Source organism: Engystomops pustulosus, chromosome 4, assembly GCF_040894005.1.
Source record: "Engystomops pustulosus chromosome 4, aEngPut4.maternal, whole genome shotgun sequence".
In the NCBI taxonomy this organism is placed as follows: domain Eukaryota; kingdom Metazoa; phylum Chordata; class Amphibia; order Anura; family Leptodactylidae; genus Engystomops; species Engystomops pustulosus.
This window is the reverse complement of record NC_092414.1, coordinates 172,144,597-172,165,656: the sequence shown is the minus strand read 5'-3', so window position 1 is coordinate 172,165,656 and position 21,060 is coordinate 172,144,597. Positions and strand designations below refer to the sequence as shown.

The following is a 21,060-nucleotide window of genomic DNA, read 5'->3' as shown; positions in this document are numbered from 1 at the left end:
GCATTGGTGCTGCACAGTAGGTGTGGGTCCCCGAGACCGCTGGTGGTTCAATCTCATACTACATGTACACGACCCCATGGACGTCTATGGGCTCACACACACACAGTTGTGGTTTTGCTAAGAGTGCCCAAGCTGCAAATTATAGAGCAGGTCCTACTCCTGCCAGTGTTTGCTGTTAAGACAGTCTTATAATTGTCATTGGCCTGATGATACACAGGCCACAACCATAACATTAAGGTGACAACGTAACCTCGTAGTTTAAGATCATTTTAAAAGATGGCAATACCTTAAAGGCAAAATACCATTTGCTTTTATGCAATATGAACCAAACATACCCTGAGAATGCTGTAGCTACACTGATGCAGAAACATATCTTGTTTAAATCACTAAACTGATTTGTTTTGCTGAAAAAACAATTCGAAAATTATGATAATGAGGCTTTGTCGCTCCCCTTTTACACTAATAATGCACTGCTCCAGCCTTGTCCGTCCAGCACAAGCCGAGAATTCGTAATCACAATGTTGTCCCTGACAGGCAAGAATAATCAATTGCTGCACCATCCCCCAACTTGTGTATCTGAGTCACCTAGCTCAGGTTGATTGGTCCTGTCTGGACCCTTCAGGCATTTAGAAGTAATGTGTATGTATGGCAGCCAACCCGCACCCAGCTTGCTCAAGGTCCTGAATCTTATAATTGTTTTTGGAGCAAAACTACTCAGTTTATGGATTAAACCTATATGTTTCTGCATCAGCGTAGCTACGGCATTCTCAAGGCATGTTTGGTTCACGATGCATAAAACAAAATGGTAGATTTCCTTAAAGGTTGTCAGTAGTAAACTATTTGGTCCTAGTAACCTCTGCATTCCTTCAGGAGGTGCGACTTCCACCTCTGCACCAACACTAGAAGCCTATAGATTTCCTATAGTAACTGTGATAACAATGATAGATTGCACCTACAGCATTGGATTTCCTTTCAGCTATTTCTGGCTCAACCTCAGTGTTATTTTGTAGGGACATTGACTTTGCCTGGGAAACCTTCTTGTCTTATAACACAAGACTGTTCAACATATTCTGTACAAGGAAAACTGTTCCAACTTTGCAAGTTGAAAGCAAGGGCAACAGAGAAGATATCCCAAGTGTTTTAGTAATTAAACGAATATGCATAATGAACCATATGCCCAAAGGGCTTGTTCTTCGTGAAGGCCAGATTTTTGTTTGAATTTTTAATTTTTATATACAGATGAAACATCCAGACTATTATAATACTAGGCTGCCTAAAGATTTCTCTGCATTTCACAGTATGAATATGGTTCATTTGTGCACTTCCGACCTATGTTTTATTTATCCACCAATGGTGCAGAGGAAAGTATTCAAAAGAAGAGAAGAAAAAAAAAAAATTTGGATGAGTGAATTGTTCTGGAATGTGAATGCATCCATCCTAGTTTTCAGATGTTGATCCAACACTCCTACTGTACCATATTTATTTCTCATATCTGTGAGACACACAGCAGGACAACTCCATACAACATATAAAGGCTAGTCGTGTATACAGCGCAATGAATTATGGGCGTCCGTGTACTGACTGTCCCAGGACATCAACAGGCCAGGAATACAGCTGCTCTAGGTTATAGTGTAGACATGATGAGAGTCAGCTAGACACATTTACTAAAACATAAACTACTGTGACTATTGGCCTGAATTTATAAAACTTGCGTTCACTCTTATTTATAATAGGATGAATGAAATAAAAGTATTTTTCTATAAATGAAGGTGGAGAATTATTATTCACATTGTCTAAAATTTCATTACACTGTTCACATTAAGGGCGCCTTAAAGGGGATGTCCAGTCACAACAAGATAGCCGCTATCGACATTGGATCATAACAACTGGAGCCCATTGTACCTTTGAGACAAATCCGTCGCTCAAATAACTCTACCAGTGTCAGATGAATTGTGCAGCCGGTCACATGTACGACCGGCTACTCTGTTCATCTGATCTCTGTACTCATGATTCATGGAAGTCACAATATAGAGACCACCACTTAACAACAAGTAAGCCACTAGCCACACAACTAGTTGTGCCTGGACATCCCCTTCAAGTCCATTTCACACAAGCACTTTTAGTTAAACTTACTGTGTGCTTGCAGGACTTTCTGGACTGAACCAAGAATCACTGAATCAAGGAAGCGCAATTATTACAGATCAGACAGACCAATTCACCCATTGATGTGAAGGGGCTCAAGAAGACACATTTTAAAAGATGACCGTAGGGATCACCTGCATTCTCACCTCTGTTTAAAGGGAACCGGTCATCAGAAATTGGCCTAATAAACCACTAGCAGTATGTTGTGAAGTTGAACAGCTTCTAGATCATGTTTCATTCAGGGCCTGGTATGGTGGCATCATCCAGAAAATCAACTTTGAAGTGAGTTGTAACTTGGATTTATAAAGTCAGTGAGGTGGAGAGTTTAACACAGAAGTCAAGCTCTCCCTGCCTCTGAACACCTCCTCCCATGAGATTGACATCAAGCACTGGACTTCAGGAGATTTGATCAATGATGTCCCGGGACGCAGGACCATTAATTACACTAAAGGGGGGGGGGGCATTTTAAGGCAGGGATAGCTTGACTTCAGTGTTAAACTCTCCACCTCTTTGACTTCATAAAACAAATTTACATCCTACTTCAAAGTTGATTTTCTGGATGATACCAACCCACCAGGCCATGATAGAAACAGCATCTAGAAGCTGCTCAGCTGCTTGATAACATACTGATAGTGGTTTATTAGGCCAATTTCTCATGACAGGTTCTCTATGGGGCTATCGGCACAGCTGGGTATCAGAAACCAGACAAAATTTGTTACTCATCTGTTTTATGCAGTGGCAGGGAAGAGGAGATCAACCTTTGTAATGGCCGAATTCCGCACCATGATGCACATACTGCAGAACATAAATCTGCTGCGAAACAAGGGTGTGTTTATAGGATTTTTCTAAATCGGCTAGAGGTGGCAATGGCACTGCCCCGAGCTAATACAACAGTCGTTGGTGGAAAGACTTGAGGATGTCTTATGAAGCAATGCCACGTGCTGAACACTCTGCTACTGTATGACCCCATGAACTTGTCATACGAAAATAGAGCCCGTAAACTCCACAGGTAATACTCTATGTGTGTGGGTGCTATAATAATCCGCATATAAAACACCACCGGTATACACAGCTAGTAGAAATCTATGGAGTGTGGTTTTCTCCTCACTACCGACAGCCAGACATTCCTCACTAGACATTTTTGAGGAGACACTGACAAGGAGCCTCACCTTTGCCAACTTTTCAGATGAAGGGCCGGAGCAATTAGACGGGGAGTGTAATCTTGGCTGAGTGCATTAACACTCTTTGACCTCCCAAACAATAGATTAGGCCTCAGACTTGCAATGTCTCCCTTAGGCTTTCAAGTAGGCGGTTATCTTGTTTAAATGAGCTACGCTAAGCTATGCAGCGGGTATCTATCTTATAAAAATGCTGAAGACGACTATATTATACATCTAATAGAATTCCTTCCTCTGGACAATAGCATGGATTTATCTCCATTAGCCTGCACAGCCATGTATCTGAGATTTTGCTCTCATACTAGAGACAAAAATTTTACATCCTGACTCAGTGCGACAATAAAAGTCTTTTACGGAAGCAGCATGGTCATTCATAATAACTGCATTACAGTGTGACCAAAGGTCTGCACACACTATTACCACAATTAGCAATGATTTGTGCAGAAATCTCTCCATGATGCAGACTTTAAACTAAATGCATCTCATAGAGCCACCTCTTACTCATCAGTACTTTGAGTAAAGGTGACTTCTTCCATCCATCTTGCAGAAGTTAAAGTATCCACAAAACTGTCCACAAACATTGAATAGTGAAGAAAACACAACCTATACGCATGTGAGCGCAGCTCAGCTGAGGGTGCAATGGGAACAATGAGGCAGGTCTCATACACTTCAGGAAGTGGGCAACTCTGCTCGAACAAAAGGATCAGATATGAAGACAGGACAAGCCATACAAAAGTCATGATTTGTGATCAACCACGCCAAGGCTCTTCTCTCATGATTTCTTCGTTTGGCTGGACGAGCAGGTTGGTAAAGAATTATGGAGGCCACTGAGCTCTTAGACAGGATTGCTTTTGTAACCTTGGCCAGATCTGTGCGACAATTCTAAGAGCTCCTTAGACAGTTCCTTAGACCTTATGATTCTCATGTGCTCGGACATGCGCTGTGAGGTCTTCTATAGGCAGGTGTGTGCCTTTCCTAATAAAGTCCAATTAGTTTAATTAAACACAGACGGACTCCAATGAAAGAGTAGAATCATTTTAAGGATGATCAGAAGGAAATGGAGCATGTCAGTTAAATATGAGTGTCAAAGCAAATGGGTGAAATACTTATGACCACGTGATACTAATTTTTTTTTTTTAAAGTAAAAATTTCTACATTTCTAAATTTATTTTGTCACTGTGGGGTGTAAAGTGCACATTAATGAGCAAAAAAACAAAAAACACTGGTTTTGATCTTACCAACTGGTTGCAATGAAGCAGAGTAAAAAAACGTAAAATGGGTCCGAATACATTCCATACCCAATGTATCAAACTTTCGTAGTTGTCATACTGCCTTTTTTGCAGGATGTAAATTCAGTGTAAAATCTACAGAATGAGTGTGCTGGATTTTGGAAATAACTACATGTAAATGTTGTATGGGAAGTGATTACAGGTGAATGAACAGTAGGGGGCAGCAATTATGTGTATAACATGATGTATTTCTCTGAATTTATATACAGGGTGTATTTCCAAACACTAAGGAAATCAAGGTGTATGTACACACTATTTTTAATTGAATGGGATTAGAAAAACTAAGTCAGTCTAAATATTATTTACCAAACAGGATTTAATACAACAACATATTTTGTTTTTAGGCAAAACAAAAGCGGAGATATCCACCGTTAAAGTCACAGTTCGATCTGTATTAAATGTTTTTTTTTTTTTAAATCACATTTTTATTACAATTTTAACAGTGAATATCTCTGGTTCTGTATATATTAGTATGTTAGTTGTGAATGAGTTAACACTTCTGGGTTTCAATTTAAAGTCTCTAACAGGGTCTCCCCTCCTTCTATGTGCCATTTATAAAGCAAGCAGAGAGTACACTAGGTCCCATAAGGTTAGTAGGCATCTACCATTAGCCATCTCCCTGGCCTATGGTATATGTAAAGGTGTTGTGGCTGCAATTATGAGTGGCCCAAGTGTCCAGGTCTTAAAATCCATGTACAGATATGGTATGTGAACCCTATAAGCATGCCCCTCCACTGAATGTATTTTTTAATATATCACAGTCTAGGTATAACATCACCTAGCAGGATACTACAGATATGAACATATTGGTTTAGAAATCGTAATACTATCTCAGTGGCCAGACTAATCCAATAAAAAAAGTTACATAGCTTCAGGACAGAAGCATCCGGGTAACACCTCAAAACTGTAAAAATTCATGCACATCCTGAAATGCTTTTAAGATTAGGAACTTGCTAAAAAACCATGAAGTACAGAAAGTAAAAATCCAATAAAAGGAACAGTGGAGGATAATACACAGTCATTCCTTGGTGTTTGCTGCCATCTACTGGATACTTTAAAATATGACAATACATTGTTATAAGTTTAATATTAGTGGGAAGTTTCATTGTAAGCAATCGCCTAGAGTACATTGGTTGTAGTAGTAATGCTAGTCTGCAGTGGAGTATTAATGCTGTAAAAATCCTAACTAAACTGCTATTCCATCTCTTCTGTCATGTACAATTTACAGGCCTAAAATAGATATTTTTAGTTCTCTGACAAGGGTTAAGACCTCTCCTTTTGTTTTGCTTTGCTGGTCTAGCATGATGCATTTCAGAGAGATAGCAGGAGAACAGGGTTTTTAGGAGGAGGAATTACATTTTAGTTGGACAACAAATTTGAACACCAATAATTTGACTCCACTGAGTACATGGGTCCTGACATATGTCCACTCCTAAAAGGAGTCGTCTGGTGGATGAAAAACATGGTTTGTGCTGTTTTTCTGCAATACCAGCACAAACCATGATCAGGAGTAGTGCTGTTTCTGGAAGAAAGCAGCCAGATCTTTCAACTTTGAGACAGCCCCTTTATTGCACTATACAGCCTCTCAGAAGGACTGGGATTAGCCAGATTTTGGAAAATTAAGGAGAATAATCTAAAAAATTAACTCTGCAAGACAAAGGCAAAGAAAAAGCACTGGTCTGGAATATATAAGGGGTTGTCCCAGATTTCTAGAATGGGATTTCTTCCTTTGGATAGACTATCAGTACTGATCAATAGAGACAACCATCAGGTGTTCAAGCTTGAGACAAATACACACACTTACTGCTGGCTCAGTCTTCATTTACTAGAAGCCAAGTCTGCAGAAATGGTGGTCACACAATGGCCACTACACAATGTTATCCACTTCTACGCACGAGCCAAAACAGATTACCTGTGTGGGGGTTGGGGGATGGTTCCCGCTGACCAGAAATGAATGGCCTATTCTGCAGATATGTCAATAATAAGAAAACATGAACAACCTTTGTAACCAAGTGGTAATCTTACTACAAGGCAAGGAGATGGGGGGGTTCATTCAGAACTTTTCAACTCAGATGGGTCAAAACAAAATTATAGAGAATACATTTTTTTTTTCTTGCCGCTACTTTGTCAAATTGAAACCATCATAAATTAATGAGTCTACTACATTATCACAGCCCCTTCCTGCTGCATATTCACAGGCTGTTATACTGTGCAAGAGAACTCCCCCCACTAAACTTGAGATTATATCAGGCAGAGGTAGATGAAGGGGTGAGTGCTGATGGAGACCTTGCAAATTTTTGAATCTGCAGCACAGAGGGGCTCTAGCAACAACCCCACTAGAGCCAGTGAGGCTCATTAGCATAATTTACAAGTTGATTTTACAGGGAACAAATGTTAGAAGATTACCACAGTCAATGTGCCTGGATCTACGAGTTTCCCTGGTTTATCATGCTTGATTTTGATAGGATTTTCTAAAAGAATTAAATGGTAACGAAAGATCTGGTAACAACTAAAAAAAACTGTTTGATACCACTGAAGTCTACCCCATGAAGTCCGAGGCTCATTTTAGTATTAAAGTCCTGGCTAATACTTTAGGTGAGTGCAGAACAACAAGACACCAGGTCCAGCTGGATATATGGCTGTCCACAATCCCCAGCAGTAGAGAGGAGGTCTCAGGATATAACAGATGCATGTGGTAAAATATGCATTTAGCATATGAAGAGATTAAAAACAAACAAACATAGTACTTTACTCTTATATGCCATGTAATACACCAAAGAAAATGGCCTTATGAAGACAATAAATGACCACTTTCAGTCCACGGTCTTCATAGAGATCAGAACCCAAAGACATCTAACAATGTGCAGTCTCACTGTGTAATGAGAAGGAAAGTAAATCCCGGACAATAAGGCCGCCGCGCTGCAGGAGCCTTCCCCGAACCACAACAAGGGTTTCATTTCATGAACAGATCAGATCAGGCAGCTGAAATTATTACGGCGCGGCACTTGTAACCGTCACCTGCGGTGGATATAATTACAGGCTTCTGCTCAGAAAACGCCCACGTCAACCAGCAATAAAAGGGACCTGCGGTTTGCCAAGTTCAGGCAGACAATGCACAATACACACCACCCGAAGAGAGCCCACAGGGATCAGCCAGGGAGACTAATAAAAATGACAGCTTACAAACAAACACGAAAAGGATGAAAACCGCACAAAATGCTCCCACATCTACTACACCAGAAATGGTAGGCCCCGCTTTCTAGATGCCCAAAAGAGAAAGTTAAATGATAAAATCTCCTATAATAACTCACAGGACATGAACCCATGGCTCCTATCATTGTGGTTCACTATATAGTGTGACTGCTAAGCACGGCTGTAGTGCAGCTTACTGACACTAGTTTATCACATACAAACTGGTTTCACCTTCATGACCTTGTTCAAGGCAATATGAACCTTTCCATAGCTCCGCAGTCCTGTTCTATTGTCCAGTGTTGAGTTTTCAAAAGAGAAGAGAGATCAGAATGGGTCCTCTGGCTACAGCCTCCTGCACAGTCATCTCAAGGATTAGTATACTCCCCCATGCATTACCCTGGGTACACACAAGACCGTTGTCTCAATGATTGGTATACTCCCCCATGTATTACTCTGGGTACACACACGGTCATTGTCTCAATGATTAGCAGACGTCCCTATGTATGCACACAGACGCATACGTCCCCATGTATTACTCTGGGTACACACACGGCCATCGTCTCAATGAGTTTTATGGCTTGGGCGGTAGGCTCTGACAAGTCGATTCTTGCCTGAGTTTAAGTTTCCAGTGTCTCTTCTCCTATCATCAACATTCAAGCGACCTCATGCGATGACACAAAGGTCCAATGAAAGGTATATGTTCATATGCATTTGGCCTTACTTTGCATGATAGCCAACATTAACATTTTTATCAATCTGTACAGTATTAGCTTTCTGTGGATGTGGACCAGAGGGGGTAGCCTTCGCTCTTCACAAGCATCATGCATGGGCTACTATGTCCATGTGACCAGTTCCCAAGTTCAGCAGGTTTGGTGGTGTACAATCCAAGGAAGGCCTTTCAGCCTTTATAAAGATGGCTAATTTTAGCTGCTCCTGACACATCAAGAACAGATAGATGGAAAATCTATCTATCTATACACAAAAACACAATTAGGACACATACTTATATGGCAGCCTCTTTACTACAGAACATAAAATTGTGTTTGTTCCAAGTGGTTCCAGGCCATAAGATTAGAGCACAGCCCTGAGCATCACAAATCTCAGTATGAAAACAGTTCTGACAGCCAAAGCCAGCCACATACTGTGCAACCATATAAGCCGCTGAATGCAATTCTAGTAAGTACAGCAAGTCTCCCATGAAATAATCTGAATAATAGTCTCAGAAAACTATGAAATATTGGATGACAGTATACCTTATCCTCTTTTCTGACTGTCTGAGACCACCTATGTGTTAATGTGCACTGACTACATATTGAATGCAGTTTCCCCACAAAATAAAAACCAGAAAAGGGGAAAAGTAGCACAAGAATGTTAAAGACCGGTGTGATACCCCCTGAGCGGTCACCTACTGAATCAACACCTCCATATTACACTAAGTGGGAATCTTGCTACACAACTTTTGCTGTACTATAAAACTGGTTTGGGAGGAAAATTCTAGGGTCTCAGCTGAATAAACACACAGTATTTTCTGTAGGGATTATTCCACAAAGAAATTTTAAGTATTTGAAAAAAATAAAAATTGTAGAGATATAGTTATAGGAAGAGATTTGAAGAAAAATTCTAGTGACAACGGTGGGAAAAGAACACAATTCTACCTATGAACATAAAAAGTTTTATCTGTTGACACTTCTTTGTCAGTGCAGAATGTCACACAGGAGCAGGAGGAGAATAATGTGCTAGTTACTGGTAGTCCACATACTGATCTCACTGCTCATGTCACTACTAGTATCACTGGTCAGTGTAGAGCCCAGATGCCAGCGCCTCAGAACATGACCACTGTAGGTCCAAGACAGTCCGAGAATTAACACAAATCGGCTGAGAAATGAAGGGGTTTTGTAGTTTACATGTTGAGTTGAAGTTAAAGGGGTTGTCCGAGTTTTGATAAAAAAAATATATGTGGAGGGGAGCGGGCTGACTAAAATAATAAAGTTGTACTTACCTCCTGGTGCCCTCCCGTATCCAGCGCTGCTCCGGCGGCCATGTTTGTTTACATGGCGCCCGGACCGGAGCGACAGCAGCGCTGGATACGGGAGAGCACCGGAAGGCAAGTACAGCTTTATTATTTTAGTCAGCCCGCTCCCGGCCACATATATACCTTATATACTCGAGTATAAGCCTAGTTTTTCAGCACAAAAAATTTGCTGAAAAACCCAAATTCGGCTTATACTCGAGTCAAAAAAATAAATATATCTAAACTCACCTTTCCGGCGACCCGTGTATATCTTCTGTGCGATCTGTCCGTCAGCGGCGGCAGGCTATATACACTGGGGCAGGGTCTGGCAGGCTATATACTGGGGAGGCTGTGACCAATGCATTTCCCACCCTCGGCTTATACTCGAGTCAATAGGTTTTCTCAGTATTTTGTGGTAAAATTAGGGGCCTCTGCTTATACTCGGGTCGGCTTATACTCGAGTATATACGGTATATATTTTTTTAAACTCGGACAACCCCTTTAAGAAATGCAATTCAGGGAGAATTTACTTTCCAAGATGCGTTCAAACCAAACTTTTAGGAATAGCAACACGTTTGATCTACGCATAGATCAAAGGATGTACCTCGAGTTTTTATCATGCCTAAATATAGTTTTTATATTTGTCCAATATCTGAAGTGCTGGAGATTCCTTTTTGTCTCCAAACCAAAGCTGACACAGATCCTCCTCTCCTTAGCAGACAACATTGTATCTACATAGTGGTGACTATTTTTCCAAAAACTTTTGATATAGCAGGTTTGATATGACTAGTTCTCGAATGCAAGCGTTTGGGTTTAGAAATTTATTTCAAAAGGCATCTGGATCGCAAATGTATTTGCCCCTAAAGGCATAGTGTAAACATTGTCATAAAGAGGTTTTTTTGTTTTTTATTTTACAAGGAAAACCTCAACACTTGCATATGTGAACTAGTCACTGGTCATTTGCCAGTAAACCAGGCCTTCAGGAGAAAATCCCCCCTTTCCTTTGCCTTTCTAAACACAATTTAAACACAACATGTGAACATAACTTATGGTTGAGGATCTGCTCTGCTGTCTTTCCCTTTAGCTAGTAGATCAGTGAATAGACTTGCGGAATGTGAAGACCGTTCGATTTCATTCAGAAAAAAAAAAAATAAAAAAAACCTTGTATTTGGAAACACAAGAAAAATAGAAACGTGCTGTACAGAAGAATTTCATAACAACTGCAGGATATGGAATACTAAAAAAAGAAAAAACAAAACAAAAAAAATGCTTACCAAAAATGCTATTAAACTTCGTTTTGCAGACTCCCACTGAAAGCAGCTTTTAATGAAACGCATTGTGTTCCAGATCGCCATAGTGATTTTTTTGACACGGTATACATTCCTTGATAAGATCTAATAAAAAGGATAAATGGATGAGAAAAGCTGAAAATCTGGGGCTCCTTTTGAAACACTGGGGGAAACAAATTATACAACACGATCTTGGGGTACAAAGAAGCATATTTCACAGTATTTATAAAAATTAAACATTTACTACTACTACTTCAATTTCCATGAAGTCTGCATGAAGACAGAACTCAACCGTTATAAAATAGAGAGATGGTTTAGTACAGAACTTCTATACATACATAATATTCAATACAATATTTGAAGTCACATCAAAATGGTATTGCAGGATTTCCAGTTTTCTTTTTACCTCAAAATATATAAATATATAAAAAAAAGAAGAAGATTTAAGTATTTCCACTATACTCAACTGTCCTTACTTTTTGTGGCTTACATATTAAAAACTGTTGGATTCGGGCCTCAAAGGATTTGTTACAGACCATACAAACTTTGGCAGAAACAGAGAAAAAAATACTTGCAAATCCCCCGCTCTTCTGCAGAAATCCCCCCCCCCCCCTGTTTACAGCTACAGGTTGATATTGAGTAGTACAAACTGCTCTGATCGCTATTAAATGATCCATTTTCCTTTTACAGTTATCAGTGGTACAAAGTAAACTACCTGCTGCACAATTTAATATTCTATGCAATGTATAGGGATTCTGTAAAAAATTACTAATGCAGTGGAATTAAAAAACAAAAAAAATAATAACACATTTTTCTAGTGGGTTTGGCTTTTTGGAGCTTTCACTGTGTTTTCCAGATCACACTTGCCTTTTTTCTTTAGGCCAGAGATACCTAATTTATAAAGATTTTTTATGCCTTATTACGTTTAATAATGTTTTAAAAATGGCAAATAAAGTCGTTGTTGAAGATATGAAAATGTTACCTTTACCATAGGCGAGAATTACTATATTTTGGTAGACTGGGGATCTTTTGGAATGCAACATGTTTTTGACTATATATTTATGCATTCTAGGGAAAAGAAAGAATACATTTTTTCTTATTTCTTTTAACTATTATTCCAGGCCCCTTAGGGTGTTTAAACCCTATGGGATCTCATCACAGATGCAATACAACTGTACTACTACTACCAACACAACCTTCAGGTTTAATAGGTCTACAACACACATCTAAGAAAGGGAATTGTTAATTTGACAAATGTGACGTCCCAGGCCTGTAAAGCAGAGACATTGGACATCTAACATTAGGATATATGCTCAATACTTAAAGGGGTTGTCCAGTTCACCCTTGGCAACGCCAGTCACTGCCTGGTCTTTGTATATAAAGGCTGACAGTGCTGCCCTGAACAGTACCATGCACCTGCCAGAGCCTGAACGTCCTCCTTTAGCATATGAGCGGCAGTGGCACCACCGACCTCTGTATACAGATAGAGACCTAGCGGTGACAGGTTCGTGGGTGAATGGGAGCATGAAGAGAGTGAGGTATAACAGGTTAATATAGCTCCCCCACTCCAGTCATATATAAAGACATTCTTAATTTCTAGGCAACTATTTATAGCTTACTGAACACCTTCAGATTCAGGAAACAAACCTTTTTTGAAAACTTTGGATTATCTTCCATGAAGCGTTTCTCTTTGGGATTAAACGTTCTTATACTTGCTCTAACCTGGAAAAGAATGAAATAAAAATGTTATATATGATCAGATCAACAAATTTCAGATTACACACGTAGTCAATTTGGATGACTTACTGGGTTAAAAATAAAGTCTACTTCTAGATGAATGACTCCTTTTGAGGCACTGGATAAGTCTTTGTTCTTCAACAAGTAAGCCACTTGATGCCCATTTCTTACCTTCAAAAAAATATTGATAAAAAACGGTTAGGAAACTCTTTAGGACATGCATTGTTTGTAAAAAGATATATCATTATATATCATATCTTCATTTTTTTCCTTTTTGAAGTCCATGAAGAATGTAGGTGTGAACTGGACCTAAGAATGCAATCTTGACTGCAGTGGCGTTTAGGCAGTGGCGTGAAAAACAGCAGTCTTAAAGGGAACCTGTCATCAGGATCCCTTTTTCTGGTTCCCCCATAGAGAATAGTGTGCACACTGCCAAAGTATTTTCATAATAAAACTGTCTTTCTTATGATAAAAAGTAAAGTTAGATAAAGATTTAACTTTCTCTGCAGTGCAGTGTCCCGTGTCCCATGGGAGTGGTTCCCCCCAATCCCTTGGGAAACTGCTCCGTCATGCATCTATTTCAAATAGGAGGAATATGGGCAGTTTTTAATTTGAAATAGGCGCATGACAGAGCAGTTTTCTGAGGGTGGGGGGACTGCAGAGAGAAAAGTAAAATTTTCATCTAACTTAGCTTTTTATCGGAAAAAGCCAGTGTTATTATAAAAACACTTTGGCAATGTGCACACTATTCTCTATGGGGAGCCAGAAAAGGGACTCCTGGCTCCCTTTAATAGATTTCCCTATAGTGCATCGTAACATAAAAATATTTAACAGAAAAAGGTTTTAATATACCATAAAATTTATATTCATCAAGATGAATTAAATGGATATTTGAGTTAAAAAAATACATATATTTTTTTAAATTGTGAGTTAGATAAATTAGGATTCTAACCAAGAAAAAAAAAAACTATTGGCAGAAGTGTGCGGATGGAGGCTCCCGAGGGGTTAATAATGCACAAATTCTACTTTCCAATGAACAGGACATGTTCTCTGGGTAGACGCGCTGCCCTTCTGGCATATTCATAAATTTGCTGTAATGTCAGCACTGATGGAGAGCGTTGTAGGACTTGTAGCCAAATGCTCTTTATGGGCACTTTCCTGATGCATTCCCTTTATACAGGTGTAGTTAAAGAGCCATCCAAAAGTCCATAAAGATTGCAGAAAGACTGGGCAGCTCTTAGGAAAACGAGTGTGAACAGTCTGTGTGAGGATCCCACAGAACATTTGGCACAGAGTGCTGCTGTACCGGAGCATCTGCTCCAGGCTCTCTCTTCCAATAACATCAGGGATATGGGGACCGGGGGACATGTTAACTCATCAAAAACTGCACAAAACTACAGCAAGTGAAAAACAGTTCCACTGTACACATCGGCATGTTACACAGACTTACCCAAGCCTGCATTACAACAAACCATACCGACTGTGGAGGATACACACAATCACTAGTGTTCTATATAAACAATAGGATACAAAAACCATGTGTCCATGTGAAAAGTACAAAAAGGATCAAACTGCGGACAATTGGGGGGGGGGGGGACAAGTATTTAGAATGTTTGTGTAAAAAGGGCTCAAACCAGACAGACATTCTCCTCTTTTTGTGCAAACTGTTTTGTGCAAATGGAGGTTTTTCACCTCGCTCACTACTTACCCTAAAAGGAGTACTCCCTGAAATGCGAAAAGGCAAGGCCATTGGCTTTTGCCAGATTTAACACTTTTCATGCCATTAATAACCAAATATCCCAGAACTTCAAAATGATTTAACACGTAGGTAAGTCAATAAAAACATGATACTTGACCAGGGCTTTAACAACTATAAATTTGTGAATTGTACAGAAAAATAAAACTACATTTGGCTCTACAATATATCAGGAGCAGAGAAGAGAATATTTACTTACAGACAGCAAAGGGATCATAACCTTTCCAAGGAAATCGGGAGGCTTATCTCCATCTTCATCAAACACAGTTACCTCCAGAGCATCATGTAGGTCTTTAATTGGACTAAAACATAAAAACAGAAGAAAACTTTTTACAAAAGACCACAAACTAACTAATAACGGTTAAGTTGTAGTTTAAAAGGATCACAACAATATATTCCGAAAAGACAGTATAGGGCAGTGATGGCGAACCTTTTAGCGACCGAGTGCCCAAACTGCAACCCAAAATACAACCACTTATTTATCATGAGGTGCCAACAAAATTAAAGCAGTAACTTATTGTTCCCTGTTCTTTAACAACTTTCAATCACACTGGCCGCCACAGCATTTTAGCTTCTTTCCAGTGTCCCTCCGTACAGAGAGAATTGTGGGGCCAGGAGAAGGTCCTCCAAAGATAATTCAGCCCTGTTTACTCATTCTCCCTCTTACTACTGTCCCAAGTAGGAAAGTAAGTATCACTTTAAAGACTGAAAACCACATCTTTTAAGTTGCTTGGAACTGCAGGAAGATTCTTTGAGTCCTGTCTGGAGTGATGGGCTGGGTGCCCACAGAAAGTGCTCTGAGGGCGAATCTATGGCATGGGTGCCAGTGGCGGCAACCACTGGTATAGTCGATACCTTGCTGATTAGTGGGGGTCACGACTATGTTACTTCAACAGGTCAAAAGATTAGAAGTGCTTTGTACCCGAAATGAATGGAGCAGTAGGGAGAGCATGTGCAATACCATTACATTCACTACAGTCTATGGCCCTGATGGAAGTAGCCGGTATATGTGACAGAAGGGCACATGCGCTACCAGCCGCTCTATTCAATTGGGTCCCAGTTCTCGTGATCTGTGAGGGTTCCACCTGTTGGCTATCCACCAATCGCTGAATAAACTTGTGGAAAGGGGATCATTTGCTGTGATGGGAATACAGGAAAGTGTACACTGTACAGGAAGTGTGATTTCAGAAAAGTAAAAAAACTATTCAAAAACTAAAACAATTGTATGCAAAAATATATACTTACAAAGTAAAGACTTTATTCCACTCTGGGTTGAGGTTTTTATATACTGTATGGGTCTGCAGCCGATCATTCCCCACCTCCAGTACACAGAAAGGGTCACTTTTACCTGGGTTTAAAGTATAATTTAATTACATTTTAGAAAAAGATAGATGTAAAAAAATATATATTTGATACTGAGTATACATGGACAAATCAGACATAAAAGTCTTCTGACCTGGAGTCACTATCCACATTACAGTATTACATGTCACAGAAAATGATAGAAGAGATAGAGTGTTTCCCCAAAATTACTCCTAGGAAACACCGGAAGAGTCCCAAATACCCCACCCACCAAAACTGATAACCATCCTTTTGTGTGCATAGGCCAATACAAGGAAAGCTATCAGCCAATGTGATAAATATTTTAAAACCTAGAGTTCAGTTTAATAGGCATTATCTGACCCTCAAAATAGAGCACCACACCGGTACTGAGCAGAAGTTCAATGGAAAGCTACGGTAGCTTGGTTTTCAAGGGCAACATCAGTCTTCTAAGGCTTATCATCCGCCAAGGTACTGAAAAAGTTAAACAAACATGAAGAAGCACTCTAGGTCTGGGCACAGTTTGTCCTTAAGTGCCATGTATTAGTAGTGTTATTTCCTCAGCGAAAGTTACACTGGTAATCCATAAACTTTACCAGCCATCACGAAAAAGACTTTATCAGCAAAAAAACATTATCTTGACAGGAAAACGGCCTTTTAGGTTTATGGCCCGGCGCACAACGCCTACATTGATTTTTTATTTCTACATATGTTGCACCAGTGGCTTTCTCCAAATTGCTGAACTAGGGCTAATGATGAAAAGTTATGGAAACTGATAGTTTGCACTCGCCGATTCCAGGTTAAAAATCTTTTTACTGTCATTTGTTTTGAAGGCAGAGTTTGAAGATACTGAATGCACTTTATTGATCCCATCAACACGCACTCACAGATGACTCCGCTTTCTACGTCTTCATACACTTTACTTTAAAAATGGGATATTTCCAACCTTCTAGGCAGCTTAAAACCTTTGTATTGAACTAGAGTACAACCGATATAAACACTTCTTGGTATAAAAACAGTTATTATTTAGGACTTTCCTTTAAGAGGCATTAAAGGGGCTAATTTTTAGAGTGCAACTCAAATGAAAAATAGTCTCCGATGATGCAAAGAGAGTGCACTGCATGGAGTTACTTCTTTTTGAATGTCTCTTTACTCCAATTCCTATGTAACTGGATAAAAAGAGTACCCAGAGCAGGTTACATATAATTTCCCCTGGTTACACAGGTTGGTCATACTCCATACAACACCATTTTTTCTTTTAAGCCATCTTAAGAACCATACTAGTGGATCTTAGCCGGCTATGGCAAAATGTACAAGTAATTTATATACCCTTAATACTGGTATATTAAGAGACAATTACTTTACCAAAGATTCCTAAAAAAAAAACCCCCAAGAAACGCTAGTTTCCAGTAGTAACATTTTAATATAAGTGACCACTGAAGCAGGTTATGGTTTTCAGCAGTCACCAAGTGAACAATGTGGCCAGTGATAGATTAAAATGGTTACACAGAGTGGAGACACTGCCAATAAATGCCGCCTTACAGGCGTGTGGAGACTTATAGCCATTGATGCTCCACTGGGGCATTCTAGGAAACCTTCAAATACGTTTTCCAGGAAAACGGGAAGCTGAATGACATGATGCGGTGCAAAACATATTTCCCACTGTCTAAGGCTGCATGCACACAATAGGGTGCTAAAACAGGCTGCAAAACAGGGGAATGTTTGTGGTCCATTTTGGCTGGATGGAGATTGGGGGGGTGAGCACTCCCCGAGCCGGCCATGGAGAATTCAATGGTGCTTGTGAGTTAGCAACAATTTGTGCAGCTAGTTCATGGCTGCCATATACGGTTATGTGTGTAGTATAAGACTGTCGAGTTGTACTATGCCACCTCCCATTAGGTGGTTGGAGCATTAGCATAATTTTTGGCGCACAAGCTTTTTCCACCACAGCCCTTTCAGCGGATTAGTCATAAAAGTGACCGAAAACGGTCTAAAACCACTGCTAAATGTTGAAAAAACAGTTTAATGCTGAAAATTACAGTCGTAAAAAGGATTGACAGAGTAAATTGGGTTTTCATAGAGTGTAATTAAATTTAGAAGAAAAGCTATCGAACACAATTTTGACACTACAATTGCTCTTGCAAAAATTATCATCCTTATTGGTTGACATGGCCAGAAAACCAATCCATATGATTATACAAAAAAAAAAAAAGGTTTTAGATGTAATTAAAAAGTAGCTTTATTTATGGTTGTGGAAGGGTTAACGCTCACCGTCAAAATGCAAAGGTGGATTATGGCTTAAAAAAAAAAAAAAAAAGGAAAGAAAGAAAGAAACTGAAACACAACAGAAAAGACAATTTCACCCTGCAATTTTGTTTTCTGAACACTGTTTTTGGTCAGTGAACAAATGCAATCTGTGCAAATAACATGCACATGTATAAAAACTAGTCAATGAGGCAGAAAAGTCATTTCACATTGACAAAACGATTATCTCCAGCATCAGAATCTCTATATGGTGGTTCACATCCAACCGGCTCATGTTTTCCTCGTGGAAGGATGAGCGATCAATTCAAATTCTACAAATGAAATAAGGATGTTCTTACAGGTCCCTGCAAGACGCTGTAAAAAAGAATTCCAATTAGTACGGGCAGCGTCACATGTCCCAAAATAAGGCGTCACGTCACATTAACCCATGCAGTGTAATTGGGCAAGTGAAACACGGCTAAAGTCTAAAAGAAATCAGAACCCGCCGTCTTTACTGTACTCATCACACCATGAAATTCATAATCAGCACCCGCCTAAGCTGCCATAGCACAACATCAGGGACGCAACGCAAGCTGCATATAGTACTTGGAAGTATTCTGTTATACTGTGGACCAAAGTAGCTGCCATTATTTAGAGCATTTTATTTTACAGTTTTATTTTTATTTATTTTAAGTTAAGAGTATTTAAGTTTAATGGCACATCTCTTATTTGAAAGACCTTAGGAGTGTCGACTGTCATTAAACTTTTTTTTGTATGTCATCGGTAACGTTTACCCTTTCTGCCATCTATATTAAAAGCCATTAGATTAGATATCATGATATAAGAGCAATTGGTAGTAAAAACAAGGAAAAAAAACCTCATAATCATTCAACTCTCTGCTTTCCACCAATTTGTCTTTTATATCTACCACCTTAAGTCACTGACCGCACTCTTTGGATTATTCCGTATTCCTTAAAGGCATTCCTTTATAGGGGACCTCAACCACTTGGGTGGAGCATCAAGAGGTTACAAAAAGTATCTCTAGGGAACAATTGCCAAGTCATTGTTGTTTCATTCTTACAAAATAAGGTTACATGCACACACGTTTGTGCCCCAAGTGTTATCGGAGTGTGAAGTCTGCTCACACTGATGACAGAAAAAAAGATGCTAATACACAGGAGATAATGCTCCAGCGTTAACATGGAAGGCCTCTCAATCATCTTTATTCGTCCATCATCATATCATAGGAGTCAGTTAGATACAGCTTGTGCACATGGCAGCCATGATTAAGAGCGCTGTATAGTGCTTGAAACGCATTGGTGAATTTCTGCCCATATGTGCACAGGTTGCATCTTGAGGACTTTTATGATATAATGTGGATGATGAGTGAACAAATATGATTGAGAGGCCTTTGCAGTGAACACTGGATCATTAACCAGCCATTATTGCCGACATGTTGGTTACGTGTGGATCTGAGATGAGCTGGGAGGTTTCCATGGACTATCCTGAATTTTCAGCTAGCACATGGAAACATTGGGGCAGATTTACTTACCCGGTCCGTTCGCGATCCAGCGGCGCTGGATTCGGGTCCGGCCGGGATTCATCAAAGCAGTTCCTCCGACGTCCACCAGGTGGCGCTGCTGCGCTGAAGTCCGCTGGAATGCCTCGAAATACACCGGCCTATCCAGGATGAAGGTGAGTGAAATTTTCGCGACACAAATTTTTTTTTAAATGCGGCGGTTTTTCCGAATCCGTCGGGTTTTCGTTCGGCCACGCCCCCGATTTCCGTCGCGCGCATGCCGATGCGCCACAATTCGATCGCGTGCGCCAAAAACCCGGGGCAATTCAGGTACAATCGGCGCAAATCGGAAATATTCGGGTAACACGTCGGGAAACCGCGAATCGGGCCCTTAGTAAATGACCCCCATTGTGTGTGGGCCCATTGAAATGAATCTGTATATGTGCTACATATCGAGTCACAGGATAGCCCTCAGCTCTTATGGACACAAATGTTGCTTTTGTCTAAGTTGTATGGTTGGGAAACAGGTGTAATTTGTCTGAAAGTAGAAATCAAATGAAACCGGATCATTGGATACTTAGGATGTAATTGTTCTCAAACAATTAAAAAAAGAAAAGAAGGGTTGACCAACCTGAAAAATCTGCTGCTAGGAGGTCTTCTGCTTTTAACACCTTGACTTGAAGGAAGCCAATATCTTTCACGTTTTGAAATGAGTTTTTGAGACACTATATAAAAAAAGGATCACAGCCAGAAAACAAATTACTAAGGAGTCCATTGGTCAAAGTGATGTGTTTCTTCCTTTACAATTCGAGGACATACAATATGCACTTACAGAATTAAGAGTTTGGTAAACTTACATATTTCTGTCGCATTTGCTCCCTCTCCCCTGGGTCCGCCAGCGGACACACACAGAGGTCGGAGATGGAGACTCCTGAGCATGGTGTAAGTACAATCAGCAGATGTATGGAGCCTTGGTTATTCTCTAAAGGCACTTCTAGGCGATTAATTTGCTCTATGGGCAGTCCGGCCATATCCACTTTACACCTAAATAAAAAGGGACATTGTCAGATTTAACACATGGACAGCCATATAGTACACAGCATCACACTCCATAACATAGCTAAAAGATTCTCATAAATTACCATCCATTCATCTTGGCAAAAAAAGATAAAAGAATATGCAGTCTCAGTCATAAATGGGATAACGGATGATTTATCATGACCACAAAGCTTTTACCAGGTGCCAATTTCTTTATTGTGCATGACAACACGACACTAAGGTCTTCACAGAGATTCAGTCAAAAGTTTCCCAACTTGAAATATTTGAGAATCAACTGACATTATGTCACAATCTACATTGAGAATTTCTTTACTATAGATTTTT

The 21,060-nt window shown here is 39.8% G+C and overlaps 1 protein-coding gene across 6 annotated transcripts in view; it reads right to left on the bottom strand.

The window, feature by feature from the left end:
* Nucleotides 1–21,060, bottom strand: part of MCTP2 (multiple C2 and transmembrane domain containing 2) — a 98,388-nt gene that overhangs the window by 16,955 nt on the left and 60,373 nt on the right. For all 6 annotated transcript variants that reach the window (XM_072148565.1, XM_072148564.1, XM_072148566.1 and 3 more), the window contains 7 exons: nucleotides 20,535–20,721; nucleotides 20,309–20,402; nucleotides 15,840–15,942; nucleotides 14,794–14,896; nucleotides 12,908–13,009; nucleotides 12,749–12,823; nucleotides 11,087–11,206 (listed from right to left, as the gene is read on the bottom strand). In XM_072148565.1, coding sequence (XP_072004666.1) covers nucleotides 11,087–11,206; nucleotides 12,749–12,823; nucleotides 12,908–13,009; nucleotides 14,794–14,896; nucleotides 15,840–15,942; nucleotides 20,309–20,402; nucleotides 20,535–20,721 — 784 coding nt within the window. The remainder of the gene's footprint in view (nucleotides 1–11,086; nucleotides 11,207–12,748; nucleotides 12,824–12,907; nucleotides 13,010–14,793; nucleotides 14,897–15,839; nucleotides 15,943–20,308; nucleotides 20,403–20,534; nucleotides 20,722–21,060) is intronic.